General features: G+C 40.1%; 1 protein-coding gene across 3 annotated transcripts in view; it reads right to left on the bottom strand.

The window, feature by feature from the left end:
* Positions 1 to 23,047, bottom strand: part of MEF2A (myocyte enhancer factor 2A) — a 53,196-nt gene that overhangs the window by 17,415 nt on the left and 12,734 nt on the right. For 2 of the 3 annotated variants that reach the window (XM_010157426.1, XM_010157428.1), the window contains exons 3-5: positions 7,493 to 7,624; positions 4,291 to 4,510; positions 4,032 to 4,091 (exon numbers count right to left, since the gene is read on the bottom strand). In XM_010157426.1, coding sequence (XP_010155728.1) covers positions 4,032 to 4,091; positions 4,291 to 4,510; positions 7,493 to 7,624 — 412 coding nt within the window. Of the gene's footprint in view, positions 1 to 4,031; positions 4,092 to 4,290; positions 4,511 to 7,289; positions 7,428 to 7,492; positions 7,625 to 23,047 lie in introns of all 3 variants that reach the window. The other variant, XM_010157427.1, reaches the window with a different exon arrangement.

Raw genomic sequence — 23,047 nt, 5'->3', positions numbered from 1 at the left:
AAGCCTGTTTTGTTTAAGGAAGAGGCTGATAGCATCAATCCAGTTCCAAGCAAAATTCCTGCAAGAGGTATGTTTTTCCAGAGTTAGTTGGGTACTTCCCAGTGTGATGTCTCTCATTTTAACAAAACAACATGAATAGAGAGGCATGCACGGAAAGCTGTTTCACTACTGAAGCCTTCTGGGGTACTCAAGAATTGTGCCACATACCCGCCTGACTTAGACTTGTGAAGGACCAAGCTGAAAGATTCTTCTACCCTCAGACAGGCAGAAAGAGCTCTCCCGATCAGCCAAGCCCTCAAGACAAAGGGAACCATTTACAGGTGTGGCTTTTCACGGTCGTGATCCCTTTCTGGCAGCATACAAGCAGTTTACGGGTGCGTGCAAAGTGTCAGCTGCACGTCTGCGTAATCCTTCCTGCGGCCAGGATAAACGATTACACGTGATCTACACTGGCTCTCCACAGAGATCCAATGGCTCACAAGACCGGTTTTCAGCCAGGTATACCCTTCAGCTCTATTCCAAAGAAATTAAATATTCCTAGGGTTACTCCACATTCCCAGAACCTGAATGAGGACATTAGAGAAGATACAGCTCTGGAACAAAGAGGAGAAATTGAGTACTCAGGAAGACTAGATCTTTCTTATCCATTCTCCTGATGACAAAATTGTAAGAGGAAAGATGATTTCCCAGAAGATTAAGTGGCTCCATAATCTGTACTACTGAGCAGAAGGGCTACTTCACTGTCAGAGAAACATGCAGACAGCGAACATTGTGACCTTATGAGATCATAAAGAGCCTCCACTTGCAACAACTCCTTCAAAATCACCTCAGACTGGGAAGAACTTAGGGAACTCAGCCGAAAGACCTCAGGGTTTAGGGTTTTCATGCAGCCTTGGCGGCAACAACAACCAGCCGGGTTCTTTGCACGGTTCCAGCTCAGTGCCATACGCAAAAGGGATGGGAGGAAGAGTGGTACTTCTGTTGAGCCTTTCTGATTCTCCAAGTCCTCAAGGATGGGACAATGCCCCTGGAAGTGACCCTCACTGGCAACCTCTGCATGATTCCAGGTACAACACCGGATCTACTGGAACGCACTGAAGCAGACCTCATGACAAATTTAAGGTGATCCATCCAGTCCTTGCAGTTCAGAGTCAAAGGAACTCTGCCCTGCGTTTGGGTACTCAGCACCAATGAGGCAATACGTGGCTTAATTAGAAACCACAGCCTTTGGGAAGGAGTAAAGCAGACGTGCAGCGTGTGTTCAAGCCAGGATGGTGTTGACGACAAACAGCAAGCTGTACACATCCTGGTGATAGGAGATTCCTGAAGCGTATTAGATGTCCATCACAAACTGAACAGGGTTTAACACTGACCGTGGGCAACAGTACTGTGAAATTCTAGCTCCAAAACATTCGAGCTAATTAACAGAAAAAATAAATTAGCTCAAAAGCCAACACTGTCATAATTCTGGACGTCTTTCCCTTCTCAAAACTCGTATGCTTGCCAACTAAAAATTTTCAGCAAATGTTTTTTTATATGGTGGGTGAAATTTTAAAAATATTACAAAATAAAAATGCCTTTTCAGAGTTAGGGCAGCTGCACGTGAAATAGGCTCTCGGTATTATAAAACGATCACAAAATTTTCTCTTCTAGACATAAAGAAACACCTACCTATCTTTGCTACGACATGCAGATATTTTTACTCGGTGTTATTTTCCACAGAAGAAGTGTTAAGTTGGCAGATTGACTGCTAAAGCAAATCATATCTATTGCAACCATACACAGGACTTGAGAAAAAGACTCGTGAACTACGTATGAGTCGTTTTATGCAACATCTTTGCTTGAACCCAGTCCCAACTATGCAAGATAACCTTTACTTGCTTTTTACTCAGAGATAAAGGGGTGTGAGTATATTTCAGTGAATTGAGAACAAATCTCAAATGCTTAAAACTTCATAACGTCAAGTAAGACTTGGGTTCTTCCTCTGTCTATAAGAAAATACCTGGCAATATGGGTATGCAGTACTCCATCTTTATCTCTGACAACTGTCCTATAAACTGTGAGCTGCAAATTAGACATGAGACCTTTCACAACTATATCCATAGGAGAATTCTCCATTCCTGAGAAGTTTAAAAGAAAAGATTGAAAGCTAAACGAAGAATTTTTTTTAAAGTTAATTCTACAATATATGTAGCAAGAAACTAAACCCACTGTTCTCTGCAGACATAATTAACTTGATATACACACTTCAACATCAGCTGTGAAGCTCAAATTGACAAGTGAGCAGATTTACTCAATCTGGTTATGTATGGTTTCTTGATTTTCATTGCAATTCAGAAGATTCCTGTGCACCTGACGGCATTTAAAAGAATACATCTCCTAGTGAAAGCAGAGCTGTGACAACTCTGTGGTTTAGCATTCTGGTGTTAACTAGGCATTTGAGTTTTGCTAGAGGTACTTTGAATAGATGCTCCAGCTACAACTTGTTCTTGTACAGCTACTACTCTTTCTTGTGTGAAAAATCTTTCTAGAAATGAGTGGGTATATGTATTACATTTTGGGTGTGATGTTCTGGAAAGTAAGAGATAAGTGAACCATTTTGGCTTTTCACATCAACTATTAATAAATTAAAGAAGGAAAACATTTTACTGCATTAAATATGTTCCCCAAGCTGCTGTAACTGGGTATTTCTACAGTTTAATATTCTACAGCAAGTGCTGTAAACAACTGCTTTTTTGCCTACTGAAAGGAGGAGTCTTAAATCTGAGGCTGCTCTTACTAAAACCTGATTTTGGAAAAGAGGCCTGAAAGGGCTTGATAACACACTTATTTAGTCTGACTTGAGACATACTGTGGAAATCAACATCTGACCTCCACAGTTTCTAAAAATAGCCACCTTCTTTTCAACTGAGGAAGTTTCCTCCATTCAAAATCTTGCTTGCCTGATGGAAACCACACTTCAATATTTCATATCTCTGCTGCACATAGCCAAAGAATGGACAAGGAGTGGAAAGTCCATCCTGTGCTTTCAGCCTTGTAGTCGCAGCATTTTTTATTCATAAACTCAACTGCCTGACTTTATCTTCAAAGAACTTTCCCCCAGATGCCACACAAAGTAGCCAGTGGGCAAATACTGAAAGGTCAACAGTTGCTTCTCTAAATTCCTTGCTGTGAACACGTACCAAGGATAGTTTTGTGCATTTCCAAAATGGACTTTCAGTTACCAAGACATCTCAAGGAATGGAAAGAATATGAAGAAAGTGGGTGAATCGACATTTATGGTGTCTTTCTGTGGCATGACAAATTTCAATGGCTGCCTGCCCTCTATCAGCATACCAAAATTTGTTTAGACAAAATATTATTTAAATGAAAAAGTCCTATCTTTTTACTGAAGACCAAAAAAATACTGTCAATTTGATTTTTGGCAAGTTCTCTAATTTGGTTTTGAAAGCAATTCTGATCATCTTCCAAAATTAAGACAGAACCTAGCTATCGGCTTCCAAGATTATTGCTTTCTTTGTATAACTGCTAGAAAATAATTAGCAAGATACACATGGCAATGCACACAACACAGTCTGTATTTTCTTCATTTTGATTGGCACCACAACCACAGTAGGAAACATCCAGGTCTTGTGAATACTAAAGTTGAGAAGACAGCTGAGTTGTCTTTAGTGTAATAGTGTAGTAAGCACAGTGAATTTCATACAAAGAAAGGAATTTGGCAAACATAAGACCTCTTTAGAGTGCTGCAATTGCACCGGTAGAGAAGCACAAGCAGAACACTACTACTGAAAACCACTAAAAGAAAAAATGCAAGTTATTAGTGAAGAGGAAAGGCCATGGCAGTAAAAAGTTAAATGCTTGATAAGAATTTACCAGACTTGACAATTACAAGGCAACTAAGAAAATTATGACCTTTGTTCTCCCACAACCACTTTTTCAAAAGAGCCAAAATTAAAAATTGCTTCTGAGTAGCTGTGAAACTAAACCCACAACCCTGTTCTTCTACAAAGACATGATACCGCACTTACCAACTGGACTGGTACCAGCTCCATTTGGCACTGTGAGGTCAGTTGTCCCCAGCATTCCACCTAATAAAAACAAGCCAAAGCATTAGACTAACTTGCCATCACTACAGCGCCGTATCATTCCGTAGTTCAAAACGTAAGCCGTTAAAAAAAAGAAAATGCACTGATACCATTAAAAACTTGTAATTTCGTGTTTGTTTGTGGAGGGATTTTAACTAACGCGAGGGTATGAAAGGAAAGCACAACAGTACTGAAACATTACCTGCGTTGCCAGTACTCGGTGGTCTCTGCGGGGCCCCAGGCGATACGTTCCGGTGCAGGGTGGTCTGAGGAGGGGAGAGCATGGTCGTGTCCGTTAACGATGAACTGGCTGCCAGGGATGGGGATACGAGGGAACTCCCTGGGTTACTGTAGGTTAAAGTGTTGGGATTGGACACTGGAACTGTAACCGACATCGAGAAGTTCTGAGCAGGCAGGCCAGGCTGCAGAAAGAGGACAAAGAACACACATAAGACAACAACATTAGCATTAACTATATCTGCAGAAACAGCACGTTATAAAAACACACATTAAGGTTTGCCAAGAATTACTCAGGTTTAAAAAAAAAAAGTTAATTATGTTAGTTTTTAAACTCTATTAAGCATACAACTTTAAAACATCCATTTGTTGTAGCGTACGGCGTTATACTCTTATACATCATACAAATACAGCCCCAAGTACTGAAAGTTCAAATACAAAAAATTAAAGATACTCATATGAATTCACAAGCTGGGAAATACAACAAACTTATCAGTTAATCTGGATTATTACAAAGCAATGACAAGCTAAACGTATCTACAAATCAGTGAACTGTGGCACCTTCAAAATGTAGGCATAAACATGCACATTATAAAACAGTTATTACACAGAAAAGAAAGTTAGTAATAACATTTTATATGCATAGCCTTCCCAAATAGTACTAATAATCTCTAAAACTTTTTGAACAGACTAAAAAAAGTGAGCAGATCTTTAGAAATTCATTAAGTTCAGTATTCTGAATCTAAACATTTCAACTGTCATTATTCTGAGCTGGGTTCCCTGCTTGAATAACCACCCCAAGTTACTTTTCTGCAAATCCCCCTTTTTTTAAATGCCAAGTTTTACAGCATTATTTAAAAGGCAACTATATATATAATGTTTGTTATTCAACAACTCCTTGAATCAAAAGCTTAGATGCCTGCCCATCTATGGTACTCATTTGGTTATGACTAACTTCTTCGGCCTTTGTCTCATTCCTATCCTTTGACAGTGATGAGCTGCTGAAACAAAAGGGACTATTTTTCTTTCACAACTCTCATAATTACTGGAAACAAAACCATGACAGGTACAATTTAAGGGTAAAATTTCAGTAGCATTTATTGACAGAATAAATAGTTTTGAATTAGAGGTCAAATGCAGATGACAAACATTCACGACCCAGCAAATATACTTAAAAAGATGCACTTTTGTCATGTGCCGCTTAAAATTCACTTATAACGATACCTCTGTACAACAATTTTGATATTAGAATTACAACAATAACTATACTAATTAAAACAGCATAAGACATTTTCTATGAGAAATCAAACCACTTAGTAGTGAGAGCCAGTGACAGCGTCCCCACTGAGGCATTCCTAAGAATAATTATCAGTTTTTGGCACAGATGAAGGAAAAAGTAATGAAGCAGAGCAATGTAATGCTAGCAAATCATTCACAGTATCTAACTAATGACGAGCTGTACTGGTATTTGTTTTCACAGGAAACCACTTCAAGAAACTATTAAACATCTAGAAAACAACAGGTTGGTTTTAAACAGCATGCTGTCAAGTAACTCAAACTAAACTTGAAATACCTGGCTTGAATCAATCCCAGAAGCCAACATTTGGAACACTGTTTTCTGGAGATTTCTCAATACAGAACTAATAAATGACAGCTTCCCCCCACACCTTAGAATAAAGGCTGTCTCTGCCCATCTATGGTACTCATTTGGTTACGACTGAATTCTTCAGGCTTTTGCTCATTCAAGTCCTTTCACAGTAATGAGTGCACTAGAACAAAAGAAACTATATTCTGACACAGAGCCAGAAGTACTGGAAATAGAGCCACAACAGGTCAAATTTAGGCTATAAATACAGGACTGTAAAGCTAAAAAATAATGTTGCCCTTTTTATTTACACCAATGTTCACACAAACAGTTTCGGCTGTTGGTGAAGACCACAGAAAATCAAGGGAGAGCAGTTTATAACTGCATCACACTGAGAGAGGAGGCCTGAAGACACCTCAGCACAGAAAAGCTGGACATCAAAAGCTTCAAAACAAAGCAGGAACAAAATACATTGGCTTCGTTCAAGCCTACAGAACTTGCTAAAAGAAGTCGTACTGGGTGTCATGGCTGTCAGTTTGCTGTTAACTCCCCAGAGATGGTCTTACTGCTCTGAACAATGAAATAATTCCTATCATCAGCAAGTCATTTGGGGACACCCTACTCAATTACCCCAGGGTCTGTGCCGATTAACCTAGCCAGCCCGTTTACTTTAATTGCTACAAGATTCACAACGTTAAAAGACTCAAAGGCTGTGGCAGAGCCCTGTATTAGTTTTCTTAGAAAATACTTCCCCTGTAATACTCAACACTACTTGGTTTTTTGTAGATGGAAATTAAATGTCATTAAAAACATGCGAAATTTACGCTAGTTATCCCCAAACTTCTTGAGTTCAGGGATCTTTTGAGGCTCCCACTGTGCACCAGTCTTTATCTTTGAACATCTTCATACCTTTCTACATCCAGTTTCCAGCGAAATAAAATTCCACTGATTTGATGAGCCAAAATTAAACCAAATCTATTTGCCTGCTTGTAACATATTGTAAAATTTTGATTAACAGGCAGATAAAGAGCTACAAGATGTAAATAAACTATCCTACATCCCACGCCAAAATCTATCTTTATAAAAATATTTTAGGTAGGATTAGGCAATGCAGCTAGGCTCCTGAAATTTAGAGATGTTACCTCATGTTCATAAGGTATGAAAAACTGTGCAGGGGAGAAGCTTGACCTAAGTCGTCTTATTCTTTAAGATAAAAACTATTTAACAAGATCAAGTATCAGCATCTCCTTTTTTCCTCAAAAATCCCTATTTCCTTTCCAAACCATTACATCCTCTTGTCAGTGGTTTTCAGTGGTAAGCAAACACTGTGAAAATTCTCATGCACGTAATAGAAGCACAAACCATACTTTAGTACTCACTGCGATTTTATGATTCCGCATCATATTATCAAACTCTTCATTAATTTTTTTATATTTTTCTTCTGTATGTGGCGTGAGCACATATGAAGTGTCAGGGTCCGGGCTGTCGCACCCTCTGTGTTCCTTCTTGTTCAGAGCCTAAATAATGAAGTTAATAAAAAGGATCAACAAATAAAAAGTAGAGATAAAATAAAAGTACTTACAGGGCCTCGCTTGAAAATAAAATCACTATCTTCATTTAGTTTGCTGAATCTGTCCTCCGATAGTGGACTGTGCTCAAAGTAATCGTCTGCATCAGGGCTCTCACAACCATTAAGGCCTTTCTTTCTTAAGGTCTGAAATACAATTGGAAAATTCACATACAAATCATACTAACTCGCCAGGAAGTTTTGTATACTACCGAATCATTCAGAGCCACTGAAACGACATGAAACTTTCACAGGCAAAACTCACTGCTCAACAGACAGGCTTCGTCTTTCAAAACAGTGGCATAGTACACAAAGAGAAAGGTTCATTCAGAGGCACAGACTCTCCCAGGTAACTTTAACCTACACCCACCTCACCTCTCCAGCGTTACAAGCAAAACTGTTTTCAGACAGCGGCTGGTGGAGTAAAGGTGCCTGACACAGGAGGAACATTCAAGCCTGTGGCAAAGGAGTTAATGCCATCCCGTTTGCTGGATCTTTACTAACTTCATCTTGCCATCCGGACTTTAATATTCCCATTTTAAGGAGCGTACAGTTAAACTCTGAGAAAAACAGTGGCTAAAATTTTCCATCAAATTCAACCGCAGTACATTAACATATGTAACTTAGTTAGGAGTTTATAAAGGCAGGATTTTCCTGCACTTCTGTCATCCTGCAGGATAACAAGAGTTGCAAGAAAGTATAAAAAGAAATGACATAATCCCTCTCTAAAATGATTTCGTTCACTAAGTATAATTTTTTTCAGACTCCTTTAGACTAACTTGATGCAACTGCTTTATTGGGCTACTTCCTGTTTTCTGATGGAGAACTCACACCAACATCCCCTGGAAAAAAAAAAAAAACCAAACTTGTCTACAATCTCGGCATTACAAACAAGCTACTGAAAGAAAGGATGTGAAACTACGGGTCTTGTGGCCACATTTTGAAAGACACTTGCACTCCTTGTTGTTTTTCTTCTTCACCCTATTACACAATCAGAAATCTTTCTCTGCAAGTTCCCGTAACAAGATTTAAAATATTTCCTATGGAAAAATCTTTAACGTTAAAAAAAAGTTCCAAAAGGAAAGCAACAAAACCAAGTTCACTTTAGCAGCACACAGGGCAGCAGTTGGATAATACCAGCATGAGTGGGGGCTGTGTGTTTTCTTTCGGAGAGAAATTATTCATAATTGAAGAATTTTACACTAAAAACCCTGAAGATTTGAAATCTGCAAGCTGAGGTTCTCAGCACCATAAAAAAATGGATATCTATTAATTTTAGTACAATAAAAGGTACACAGGACGCTCTCACTATTCATCTAAATGCAAACCACCGCCTATTTCTACTTCACTTTTAAAGCAGTACTTGAAAAATTCAATTACGCCGGTCTGAAATTCTTTAATATCACAGGTCACCATAAGCTGCAATTCCTTCTCAAGTTTCTTGGCTTGCTCCGCGTATCCCACACAGTATCTGGAACTCCCACAAAAATGTAATCACTAAATCAGCATATGGGGAAAACAGGTGTAGGCTCCTCCGACACCTGTCACGGCACTGATCCTGCGCCTCTAACCAATCAGCTGGGCACGTATATGGACTTGGCCATACAAGGGCCGGCTCTTCGGCCTCTCAAGGTCGGAGCCTGTTATCCGTCTCCCAGCCCTTCCTAACAAGTCAGCCTGCCACTCTTCTACACTTGGATATCAGCAGGGAAAATGTTAACACTGTATAATCTGGATTACACTTAACCCCTGCAACCCACAGAATTCCCTAAATAGAATCCAAGTGTGTCTCTACGTGGTGCTCAGCGTCAACAAGCCCGAGCCACGATTAGAAGCTGTATTTAGATACCGTAAAGAACGATCTTGCAGGAAATGCACATACTGCCTCGTTCACCTCCTTTGAGGCAAACGTTCAGAGCGGCTTTACGGATTGCAGCCTGGAGTTTCCTTAGCGCTCCTTTCAATATTCTGTAACAATCAAGTCAGAGCTTTTAAGCGTAATGCTGCCAATTCATCCTCCTGGATCTGTCTGAAAATGATACTCTCAGTCCTATTACAGAGGAAGAGAAGTAGTTAAGTATAAAAATGCATCCTTCCTCTTGGCGACCGATTATTTTTGTTTGTGATAACAATGGGGTTAACTCTGCTTTGACTCATGAGGAAGGAAAATGCCTCAGTATCTCCCGTTTACGATTCTGGAAACCTTCACTCCAGATGGGGTTCCTGTCATTGTGGAAGGATTTAAGCCACAGTTCACTGTTACAGATAATAAGTCTGGGTCTGATATCCAAAGCTCTGTCTCTTTATCACTAAAGCACGAACTGCCACTTGGAGGACCTAACCATAAAAAGACTGCCAACTTTATCATCGCCCAGTAACGTAACAGTAAAACAGCTCTGCCCCGCGGCTCCTGCTACCCAGCAGAATGCTGTAATCTGTTCACACGGCCAGGCGAAGCCTACGCGAGACAGCCCAGCCTCAGCTTTCTCACAGGCCACAGAGCGAGGCATGCTAACAGGCCCTTGCCCAAGGGAAAACAAGGACGGCCACGGCTACTGGGAATCGCTCTGTGGGGACGCAGGAAAGGCAAAGTCCATAAACAAGTGCTGACTCCACCCTCGAGCTTCTCTAGAGCTAACATTTGTTATTTCTCCCTCCCTGAGCTATTTCCAAGATAATAAAACTTCAGTCTTCACAATAATAACTCTGAAGATGGGGTAGGGCTAGAGACAAAATGCCAGTTAGTGAGTCCAGATAATATTTGTGTAAGAGTTTAATTTCTCTGCTGTGATACACAAGCTTGTTTAGAATAAAACCAGAGCTTTTGCAGTTGAGGCTAATAAATAAAGAACATACATTTTCTTAGTACAAGAGGGGAAAAGAACATTAAAGTTTTGCTATTGGATGCTCACTGCCATTAACTTCTGGCGTTAAGTCTGGATTTTCATCTAAGGGAATGCATAGCCTTCTGAGTTAATCTGAATTACTTTCCACTTCCTCTAAGACTTACCCAAAATGAATGGAAATTATTCCAACCAACACACTGTACTGTGCCTTCTGTAACTAAGATAGTGCATGTTTGATATTAGACTGGATTAACTAAGCGATGAGAGCAAAGTACTGTTTTTTGTCAGAAAATAATGCAGGTATTTATAACGAACCAAGGCAGGTAGGAAATCTTTTTCTAAAAGAATGAAGCATCCACAACAATATAGCTGTGTGACATTCAAACGCACTACACCAGTGTTCCAGATAGCTGCGGTCATCCTGATATTACAGAATGACCCAGAAGTTTTAAATTGCTTTGGTTCCACTGTGTAAAAATGAAACATGCCAATTTTGTAACAATTAGTTTAATATTGATTTTTTTTTTTTTAATGGCAGATCATGAAAAAACAGTCTGAGAACGGCTGGACTAGCTGACAGGTTTAAATATTACATTCAAGCACATGGTGCAAGAGCCCCAATATTTTCCTGAACTTCCCCACGCATATGCAAAATACTTTTTAATTGTACCGCATTTTGCTAATTTTAAGAAAAGGATCATGCCTTGGCAAGATGCATCTAAGGAACAGAAGCAGGGCTTCTTGCAAAACAACAATAAAAAAAATCAGCTTCTCTCTACAATTCACCATAAATTTAACTGAAACCAATAATACAGATAACAAGAGAGTACAAAAATACAATAAAATAATTTATTGTATGACCATTGAGGAAGCAAAGAGGATATTCAACCATCACAGTGTAATTATCTCAGCATAAGCTTCTTCCCACAAATTCCAACAGAGCAACATGAAATGCAGGAGCTTTGAGCCTGCTGGGTCTCCACAGGGTGAAAGCAAGTCACCCCCTTCTCCAAGGCTCATTCCAGCCCAGCTGCACGCAGCTTCCCTCACACAAACTTACGCTGGCTCCATATACTGGTCATCAGCAGTTCTGGAAACCAGAAACTCTGAACTAATGAACACAGATTCCTGCTACCAGAGATGAAGTGACAACCCCAACTGTCCTCCTCCCCGCGGTAGAGCCTGGTTTTCATATCCGACTCTGAAAGAGCATGTTACTAATGGTTAAAAGCACACAATCAGCAGGTTTTGCGCTCCGATTCAGTGAGTGTGGCAAAAAACAAGACTTCTGATATTAGTGACCTGGGCTCCTTACCAGCTCTGGCAAAACTGTAGAGAACTGGGTCACGTTCACTGTCACCTCAGGAAATAGTATTTTTCTGCCTTGAAGCACCAAAGTTGGATGACCTCATATGTAAAAAGTGTTATGATGTGCAAAAAAACTATCAGTTCATTCAAAACAGTTTCAGTGTTGGGTTTCTTGTCATACTACACAAAAAGGAAATGATTGTTGCTGTCAATGCTGCTGCCTGCCCTGTTAACCACTCTATTTTTGCACTTACTACTGGAGCTGGTCAAACAGGATTTTTGTTGGTGTTTCATCCCAAATCACAAAGAAAAAGATTTCCAAAATTTGACTGTGAAACAAAAAGTGATTTCCACTGGAAATGGAAAATGCAAACCTTTCACTTAATACCAGTGGGTAGTTCTGCTGCTGCGGGCAAAGCACCGAAAAGCTGTGAGGCAGCACAAATTTGGAGCAAATGCTTTTTAAAAAATTGTATTTTTAGGAAGTGTAAGTGTTCCTCAGGCCGGATGTAATGGAAAGGCTCCTCTAGTATTGCCAAATATTACTGTTGCTCCGGTAGTCACGTAACACCATGGCTATCAAAAGGAGAGCCAATTAAACAGTCTCCTGATGCTCTAGAGGGCTGCCACGCAACAGGGAAGAGGGAGAAGACACTCCTGCCATTTGCATCATGCTCCAAAGGCTCCTCATCCACAAACGCAGCCGCCAAGCACTCGCGCAGCTCTGCGCAGGCAGGACGGGACTGAGCATCACTTTGTCATCCGTGATGGGAATAAAGGTGAGATCACTTAGGCGCAGGGTTGTGAAGTTGCAAGCTCACACCAATAAAATGAACAAGTCAGTACTGTCAGCCCAGTGCTCGGGAACAAAGAAAATAATTCCTAAAACAGTGATCCAAGGAGAGCTGAGAGCTGTATTGTATCCTTCCGGATCAGTCTCACATTCCATCCCTGTAGATGATTACAGAGATCCATGCTTTCAGGTTATCCCCATGCTTTAAGGGAACTGCTGAAATCTCTGGGTGCAGCTGGACAAACCGAGTGCCAGTTAACAACTAACTGCACACAAAGCGCAGGATCCTAGAGATTTAGATTAGATTTAGATCCTAGATTCCCTTATGCCAACTCCGATGTTCGCTTCAGCCTGCAGTAAGTTACCTTTTGTTCACTAAAAGGACAGAGATTCTCCTTGGCCATCCTTTATTTAACTTCTCTGTGCTGGGTTTGTTTTCAGTCGCAGCAGAAATAAGCTGGTTTACTGACATTTGGGCTGAGCACCACCAGTACAAAGTAGGCAGAGGAATGGCCTGTCCTTACCGGCAGGAGCAAACGATTGCCTCAGCCACTGCTGATAATCACATCTTGCTTAAAAAGCCACACCTTTTTTCTGAGATACTCACAAAACCAAGGACAAACACCGCAGTCACAGCACCAGCCTCCCACCCCGTTTTCATTCTTATGATGTGAAACATCCGTGAGACAAAGAAGGGCATATTCCTTTAATGCAGTTCAGCTCCCTTCCCACAGCGGAGAGACTTCAGCAGGCAAGAACAACATCCCTGCAGACTTTACATATAGCAAAAAGTCATGCTGAAAGCACGACAATTGCTTTATTATTTGCTTCCTGTTACATACTATTGCCAAGAAGCTGAGCCTAAAAACAGACTGGATTTTTCTTCTTTTAAAACACAAAATATTTCACTTTCATCACCCTGAACAATGCTACGGCGTATCATCCTTTACATAGAGCCACTTCTCCCCCACCATGTATAACACATACAAGTATCCAAGGAGTATTCTTAGTCACTGAAAGCTATTTATGGTTTTTCAACTTCCTGCAGGTCAGTTTGGCTTGGCAGTGCCATCATTCCTATTTCTTTTCTCTGAAGTAACAACATGGTTCTGCAGCCGGAGCCTGACCCTGCAGTGCTGGGTATACGAATTTTACCACTCTAAAACGCAAGCAGGAGTGAATCCTAAGTGCAGCGTACAGATCAGAAGAGGCAGGGAACACCCACATAATTCAACTCAATAACAGTGTTCTGCGTTTGAAGCTCATCAATGTTAGTGCTGTAAGCTTCAATTTCTTCTTTCACAGTCAGATGTACTGGACTATTTTATGTAACATTTACAAATTTTGTAAATTTTCCTCAGGCTCTACTAATATTCTCAACTTCAACCACTGAAACACCTGAAAATTTAATTATGAAGTTGTTTGCCTTTCCTCTGAGTTAGGAGGCTACTTCACTTCAGCCCTAATACAATTCCTTTCAGTACCACCGACACATTTTTAACTACACCTTGTTACGCTATCTGTTAGAATTTCACATTCTCACTGCAGCCACGAATACACACCGCCCAAACCAGCACCGTAAAGCAGAGTGCTGCCCAGCTTTCAAAGCTGCAGCAAAATGTATAGCAGGTCAAATTAGATTACGACAGACCTTTCCATGAGCTAAGCAACTTGGAGAGCTTAACTTCTTAAAGAACAAGGACTCACCCATCTTCCTGGCAGGCTCCCAACCAAAAGAATGTATACTAAGTCTGAAACACTGACACCCTACTTTTAGCTTACTTTAATGGTATTTTTCGTACTTGTGCTCAATTAGCAGCATTGTAACACCAAAAAAATTCAAAAGTAAATAACTGATATTATGCAAAAACATCTAGACAGTAAAAATTTCATGTTGAGTACTTTAACAACGTTTGTTACAACGATTATATTTCCTGATCGAATATTACAGCACGTTAGGAAAAAAAGGTTTAAGATTAACTACTTACTCCAGGGTTTTACAAACATAAAAATTACAAGATTGCCTAGCAATAGGCCATAAAACACAAGGAAAAGGCCTTTAAGCAATGCCCTCAAACATTCAGTTCAGACAAAGGTATTCATCATTTACAGATGAAAAATGTTCACCATTTGAAATTTTATCGGTGTCCCTGTTACATATCACTCTAAGAAAAGACACGGTCTTGTTTCAAACGTTGGAGCACTTCCAGTATCTGGCAAATTTTAACATGCATCCCTGGCTTGCCAAACATGAAAGCTAGCTGTCAAATTCCTCTAAGATATGATAAAGATGGCACTCCGGATTCAAACTCCCATTTATATAAAATAACACATACAAAAGGTTTTTCAACGTGGTATGGTATGAAGCTCAAATTCTAGCTTGGAGCATCTTTGCTGTGAAACATTGTTTTAAATAGATAAACCACAGGCAATTACGAAAGAATAACAATTTCATGGGCTACAAAATCCACTTTTCGCCCCCAGAATATTACACAATGCACTGGACTAGAAGGTGTAAGAAGGGAAGCTCCTTACTTGTATTCATGATTCTAGAGAAACTGTGGACTTCATAACACAGTTGCTGACCTACAAACAAGCTGGATCACTCATTCCTAAATGAACTTCTTGAGACTTAAAATGATTAGCAATCCATTAGCACTGCTAATACTGTTTCCACAGTGAAAGCCAAGCCAAGCTCTCAAAGTCTGATATTTGATGCATTTGTCTCTGTCTCACTTACTATACAGCCTGCTGGATTATTAGGTTTCATACCTTTGAGCAGGTTTTCATTTTACCTGTTTTACAGAAAGTACCATCAACTAGATTTTTCCATTAAAGAATACTAAATTGCCAACCTGAATTGATAATATTCCATCTTTTTATTAAGAACAAAAGACAAAGTAGATCTACGCTCACATTCAGGATGCAGAAACTACTCCTCTGCACATAAATTAAATAAATTTTATAGTCTTTTCAGAGAATGCAGTCTGCAACAAACAAATTTAATGGTAAAACCAAGCAAAACACAGTTCTGTGTTAGGATGTTCAAAGATATATTTTATGGTACATAAGCGTGGTGGGTTTTTTTTCCAATCCTTACTCAAGTGACAACATATATTCGTACACGTACATCCTCCCATATAAACCTCTTCACCCACTTGCAACGATTACAATATAAATCAGCGACAGCAGTAGCCGGCCGAATGCCTCTTCTCAGCAACAGATACTGCAGATAAGCCATATGGAACAGGAGAAGTTTCCAAGTGTAGCAACCCATCTGCATAATAGCCTTCAGAATTTTCTAGAAGTTCTTTAGTAAAAATATTATCCCCTACTCATAGTTTGCCAAGAAGAATTTTCTAAACCCCAATTACAACTCAATGATATAAAAAGAATGGGCTTCTTTTGGTCTACCTGCCTATGCAGTATTGCTATTTCAAACCCTTCCTGTCCTGAATTTTTCCTTACAGCTTGAAAATTAGAAAGGATAACAAACTATTCCAAAGTCCTGGTACTCAGGATAACTTAGTATTATAAAAACACTAATTACAAGACAAATAGCAACTATTCCCAAAGAAAATATTTGTTGTGTTCTAAGGATTTATACATACAATTGCTAAAATACCATTCACACATAAGATTACGGGAACTGACTACACTAATTCCTTCCAGAACATACTTTAATTACCTTTAATATTGGTGTGGAAGTGACATTTTGTTTCACCTAAAAAGGTGTAGATAAACAGCTAGACGTACATGCGTGCATGTGTGTGCGCTCTATGCAGGTGTGGGTATGTGGGCACATCTCTACAAGCATTATCCTAGTTTAGATCATTACTGCAGAGTATTTACCAAAAAACCCCAAAAATGAGCAAGTGGATTAAGACAACTGAAAGCAGGTGCTTGGAAATGCAAATTGAGGTAAATCTGTACAGGAAGCAGCGAGCCTCTCCAGAAATACACAAGCACATACACCTCTCTTTTTACTGAATTAAAATGATTAGAACACAGGACTTCAAGACACAGAGCTGCAATAAGGATGTCACAACTCCTGTTTCAAACGCTGAACTTCCCAGTTATGTGTCAAAGGAATGCACTTCATACGTTTTTCCTCGCATAACCTCCATTTAGAGTGAATTATTCAAAAGCCAAAGCACCTCTAAGAAAACTGTCCTTACTTAACCTGCAAAGGGGGTTGGAAATCAAAGGTGGGATGGAGAAAGATGGGGAAAAATGAGTGTAGGGGAATAAGGCACAGTGAAATATGAATAAACTTTACCATGGGTAACTCATCTCGATACTAGATAAAGACCAGCTATGGCACGCTTGTTGCATTCTTTTGGGGTTTGGGTTTTTTTTCTTTTAACAAGTCACTATACTCAGCAAATACTGAATTGTAAGTTCATACCAAAAAAAGGGAGGGGTTTAAATGGCATCATGTTGGTTCAGTTAAAAGAGCTTTCAGTGGGACAAAGTAAGAGCTCTGATCTAAAAAACTTTTTCACAGTATCCCCCATTAAGTTGGGAGCTTTTAATTTAAAAGATATTATTCACTTCATATTGAAAATAACTGATAAAAAATTCCAGTAAAACATGATTTAAATGTTATAATTCACACTACTGACAATTCAACGAACTGAACTAACATTCCATAGTCCATACTATAAAATACAGACATGTAAACTCCTACATGAAATATTACATCACTGACATGATATTATCAAGATGCAGTAACTATCACTGGTAAGTGTCCTGGTAATGACTGGGATAAAGTTAGTTTTCCTCCTAGTGGCTGCTATAGTGCTGTGTTTTGGATTCAGCACGAGAATAATGTGATCACACGGATGTTCTGGTTGTTGCTAAGCAGTGCTTACACTAAGTCAAGGACTTCTCAGCCTCCCATGCTCTGCCTGTGAGGAGGTGCACAAGAAGCTGGGAAGGGAGCATAGCCAGAACAGCAGATCCAAACTGGTCAAAGGGATATTTCATACCACATGACATCATGCTCAAACTAAGCGGTTGGCCAGGGGGCAGCAATCACTACTCAGGGAGTGACTGGGTGTCGGTCAGCAGGTGGTGAGCAGTTGCATCACTAATTTTTCCTGGGTTTTGCTTCTCTCTTGCTCCCTCTCCTTGGTTTTCATTTTTATTACAGTTTATTATTAATTTATTTCAATCACTAAACTGCTCAACCCAGCTTTTTTTTTTTTTCTTTTGTACTTCTGAGTCTCTCCCCCATCCCACAGCTGACAGTAGGGTGATGGAGCTGCTGTGTGGTGCTTGGCTACCGACTGGGGTTAAAACATGCCAATAAGTCACAAAGACAGACATTAACACTGTGTGTGTATTGATTTTTAAGTATTATGAGGCACAAGCATGATATGTGACGTGATACTGACTGGATGGTCTTACTCAAGAGTTGTAGTCGATGCCTCAGTAGTGAGCAGCATTCCTCCAGGGTCAGTACTGGGACCAGCACTGTTTAACATCTTTGTCAGTGACATGGACAGTAGATTGACTGCACCCTCAGCAAGACTGCTGATGACACCAAGCTGTGTGGTGCAGTGACATGCTGGAGGGAAGGGATGTCATCCAGAGGGACCTGGACAGGCTGGAGGGGTGGGCCACTGCCAACCTCATGGAGTTCAACAAGGCCCAGTGCAAGGTCCTGCACCTGGGTTGGGGCAATCCCAAGCACAAGTACAGGCTGGGTGGAGAGTGGATACAGAGAAGCCCTGAGGAGGAGGACTTGGGGGTAGCAGTGGACAAAAAGCTGAACATGAGCCGGCCATGTGTGCTGGCAGCCCAGAAAGCCAACCGTATCCTGGGCTGTATCCAGAGCAGTGTGAGCAGCAGTCTGAAGGAGGGGATGCACCCCCTCTACTCATCTCTGGTGAGAGCCCGCATGCAGTACTGCATCCAGCTCTGGTGTCCCCAAAATAAGGACATCGACCAGTTGGAGCAAGTCCAGAAGAGGCCACAGACATGCTTCAAGGGCTGAAGCCCCTCTGCCATGGGGACATGCTGAGAGTTGAGGGTGTTCAGCCTGAAGAGGAAAAGGCTCCAAGGAGACTTTACAGCACCTTCCAGTACCTGGAGGGGGCCTACAGGAAAGCTGGAGGTGGACTTTTTACAAGGGCAGAGAGCGACAGGACAAGAGGTAATGGGTTTAAACTGAAAGAGGGGAGATTTAGATCAGACATCACAAAGAAATTCTTCCTGGAGAGGGTGTTGTGGGACTGGAACAGGTTGCCCAGAGACGCTGTGGATGCCCCATCCCTGGAAGTGTCCAAGGCCCGGCTGGATGAGGCTTGGAGCACCCTGGTCTAATGGAAGGTGTCCCCGCCATGGGGACTAGATGGTCTTTAAAGTCCCTTCCAACCCAAACCATTCTATGATTCTATGATATAGTAAAGGCTGTGAAGAGATTCATAGTCTGTACCACAAAAACTACCACCATAAATCCTTCCTTTATTCAGGTGATAAAACAGTTACTATGCAAAACACTCAAGGTGAAAGGATCGATATGAAGTCCTTTGTTCAGATGAGAGTTGAGAATGTTACGGCCTAGGTAGGCCACACTACTTGCAGTAAAACACAGGCAATGAATAAACCACAATCTCCATCACATTATCAGAAGTTCTCACCACACCCACGTGTGGGTTACATGAATGGGAGATTTTATGGCACTATGAAGATCATCTAGGCCCATTTTTCTTGGAAGCTAGACTGCCCCAGCTCCCTTTTACAGAAACACCATCAGTTTAATGCCCAAGCATTAGGATTATTCAAAAGCAAAGTATTTGAAACTTGTAACAGAAACACAGCATGTAAACATACTGAGGTCCAAAAGGTAACCTGAAGCATCCTATAGTTGACACTCTCTCCTTTTTGACAGTTCTATGCTAAAACACTGGTTGATTAACAGCACTTCTGCTGTCCCTGCTGCAAGGTGGCCAATACCCCTGGCAGATTGGCAGGGTTGACAGCTGAAGACACTACCAAACCCATGGGCTTGAAAGTCAAAAGTCAGTATTACAGTAATTCTCCACTGAAATCAAGCGCATCAGCAGGGAGAACTGTTATTTATCTTACTCGAGTTCCAAGAGATGCATTGTTCTGGGGTCTATTCTTTCCATGCACAGCTTGTGTCAACTCACTCACTCTTGATTAACAGATGCCATGGTCCTCGCTTTGAAATTTCAAAGTAAAAATATACTCTTCTGTCAATACAGCATTTCCAAAGCACCAAGTTCTGCAGCAACACAAGGGCTGCAGAATACATGAGACGAGCACAGCTTGAAGAACTTGTTAAAACAAGTAAATAATTATGTCTTTGTGTGACTGCCTGCATGAACTCCAACAGTAACAAGCAGTGAGCTGTTGCTGATATTCTTAGAGTCGATTTTCAATCCTACTTAACACAATGTCTCCAAACAGCTAGATCCAGAACCTGATTTTTGCTATGCGCTTCCAGAGCGGTCAGTGTGTGAACTGGACTTGTTGTCTGCCCTATAAAATTCAAAAATAAAATCATTCTCCAAACATACTATACAATCAGCTGGAAAAACATCACTTGCACAACTGAGAACTAAATACAGGATTTCATAATTGGAGAATCACTTCATTTTAGAACTGAATACTTGGCACTTCATTACTCTTCTCTGGTAAAGAGGCATTTTCTGCAGCACAAGTCCTTCATCAGCTGATTATAGTTACCTCTGAAGTATCTGCTGACTTAATGTACTAACAACCTGGTCAACACGAAACTGGCAATGATCAGCTACCCAGAACAAAATGGACTTGGATGCTACATTTACAGCACACTGTTCCTTAAGAAGAGCTTCTGAACATACCTCTGTTTTTATGTACCTGACCAGCATCAGGTATTTAAACACATCCTAAAAAAAAGTCTCAAAGGAAAATGAGAGGTATGTGTTATTCACCAAGAACAGAAGGTAAATGCAATATTTGAAGAAGATAGCTGCTTTCATCAAGTTTTGATTCTTTGGAATGTGTTATCCAAGTCTGTACTGCAAACAAATACATAATCATAGAACCTTAGTTGCATTTTGCTTCTAAAGGAGGATGGCAAGTAAGAGGTATCGGATATCAGAATCACTCCGACCCACACCTCAGGGGCCAAAGAATCCCAGATGTACAATGGATCCTTAAAGAATCTCTCAGAACACTCCTAGTTACTCCACTTCAAAGCGCATCTTTATTTTACATTTGACACATTTTAGTTTCTACATTTCAAAGTTCATATTTTAATAAAGATTTGTGAGGAAGAGTGGAGTAAATATGGTACTATCTTCTAATTTACAATATAAACCAAAGTCATGGGCAGTTTTCATAAGAAATGCATGAGAAATACATACAGCAGCCATAACCTAAAAACTGACACAGATTCCACCTAATGGCAAGTTTTACATCCTAAGGCCACATTCAAAAGTGCAACAACCTAAGTTTTCTACAGTAAAATGAGCAGAAAATGAGAAGGAAAGCACAAAAATCATGCAAACTAGAAGTAGTTAAAAATATGATATTAGAATCCAAAATATTAATTATATTCATTAGTATTGTTAGCTATTTCTATCTTTCATTACTAATAAGTCTGTTGTTCAGTGAGACAAAATTCTTGCATCATTCAAACTGAAATATTAACAACTTAAGTTACCACTAGAAATGGAGGAAAGAACCTTAAAATAGTACTACTTTCTGTTTAGATCTGGTCTACACCTCAGGATTACAATGACAGGCTTACACCGCTGACTGGCAGGTGGGACACTGAACAGTCATGCCCAAAGCCATGTCTGTCACATTCAGAACTGTTCGAAGAACAAGAGCACATCTCCGGGAATCTGACTGATTATGAGTAGCTGGTAGCTACACAGGCAGGTAGTGATGGGAACTGAAACAAGCCATGCTTTAAATTGTTTTAAAGTAAACTTATCTGCGCTCAGAAAAATTGCTACCCCAACAAGCACTACTCCAGCTCTACTCAGAGCTTGCTCATTCCAGCCTATGATGTTGACAATTCACTTACTAAAGCTATGAAACTATACCCATTTATTGTTATTGTGGGTGTCATGTCAAATTCAGGAAAAAACACCTTTTGATGGAGGTGGGAAGGAGGAGGGAAAAAGTTTAGTGTGTTAGTCACATTTTCTCATCAGATAACTGGAAGAAGGTGGTGGAAAAGGAAGAGGGGAAGAAATTATCTCTGGTTCATGAACAGAATTTAAAATGCTGGCCAAGCATCCAGCTCACAGGACAATTAACCATTTCATTCAGACAACCCGGTCAAACCACTGATGGCTTGTAATGAGGAAAGGAAAGATCTAAGTATTTTCTTCCTACTAATGAATTTGGGCCTATTCTGCTTTAAAGAGAGAACAACATATGGGGAAAATAGAGTCTCAGAGAAAAACAACCTCTTGTGAGCAACTCAAATGCTTCTAGATGAAATACAGGTTATCTTCGTCCTTAAATACACCCACATCACCTATTGGCAACATTGCTTCTGCAGAGTTTTTAGTAGACAGGTACAGCACAAAGGTTCTCTACTAGTATTTGACATAGATTTAACATTGTGGTCCTCATAGCAGCACAAGTTCCTGAAGAGCCACCTGATTCTGTCTGAGATTCTACTCATGTACCAGGTAAGCTGTCATTCATCAATTAAGTGATTAGCTTTTTTCTGTCAGTTAATTAATAAAAATAAGGAGAACACCACAGTGCATTTCATTTCACAGCTTCAAGATAATCTCACTGCTAAGACTCTCACAGAACTGCTGTAGGACAGAGAGCAATCTGAACTGGAACTACATAAAATTACTACTAGTAATGCATCAGGTGAGCACAACCATTACTAGCAAGAGACTTCAGAAACTACATACGAAGAGGTAGTCTAGACAAACTTCATTATAAGTATGCTTTAATTAGTCACTACAGCTGAAATTCAACATTCAGACTACCAGCACAGCATGCTAAGTTTAACACACCAGCATTGTTTAAAAGGCAGGAGAAATCTTGTGTTCTTGACCCTAAAACACTAAATTTAATCACTGGTTTAGACCTGAGGACAGTGTAGCTTTAGACTATTTGCAGGCAAGCCAAAGCTGTAAAAAAGCCCCAAAAAACACATTGTCTATCCTACTTCTAGCAATTCTTCACATCTCAGAAGAGAAGGAACACAACGTGACATTAACTAGGACCAAACTTTTTTCTAGCACTGTCAGCTGTCTTAAAGTCAAACACTGTCATTCAAAAAAAAGGCATGCCAACACTATTCAGCAGTATGCCCAAAGCAATTTCAGCATAGCCAAAGAATTAAAAGGATATTTTGAAGTAGAACAATAACTACCAAATTCAAGGTACAGACAAATGAATAACATCAAACACCTCAAATAAAACAACTTTGGGTATTAAGCATTGAATTTAATCTACCAAGTTCAAAAAAAGAGACAAAGAGACTGTTCTGAGTGGTACCTGTTCTGCTCAGCACACCACACACAGCTCTCTTCTGTCACCACATTCAACATAATCAAATGTTGACAAGGTAGCAAATAAATTTTAATGAAGCTGTTTCTTCCTGAACCTGAGTGGGCAACAAAACAC

This window comes from Eurypyga helias, unplaced genomic scaffold (assembly GCF_000690775.1).
Source record: "Eurypyga helias isolate BGI_N326 unplaced genomic scaffold, ASM69077v1 scaffold6808, whole genome shotgun sequence".
Taxonomy (NCBI): Eukaryota; Metazoa; Chordata; class Aves; order Eurypygiformes; family Eurypygidae; genus Eurypyga; species Eurypyga helias.
The sequence above is the reverse complement of the archived record's forward strand: the minus strand, read 5'-3'. Positions and strand labels throughout refer to the sequence as shown.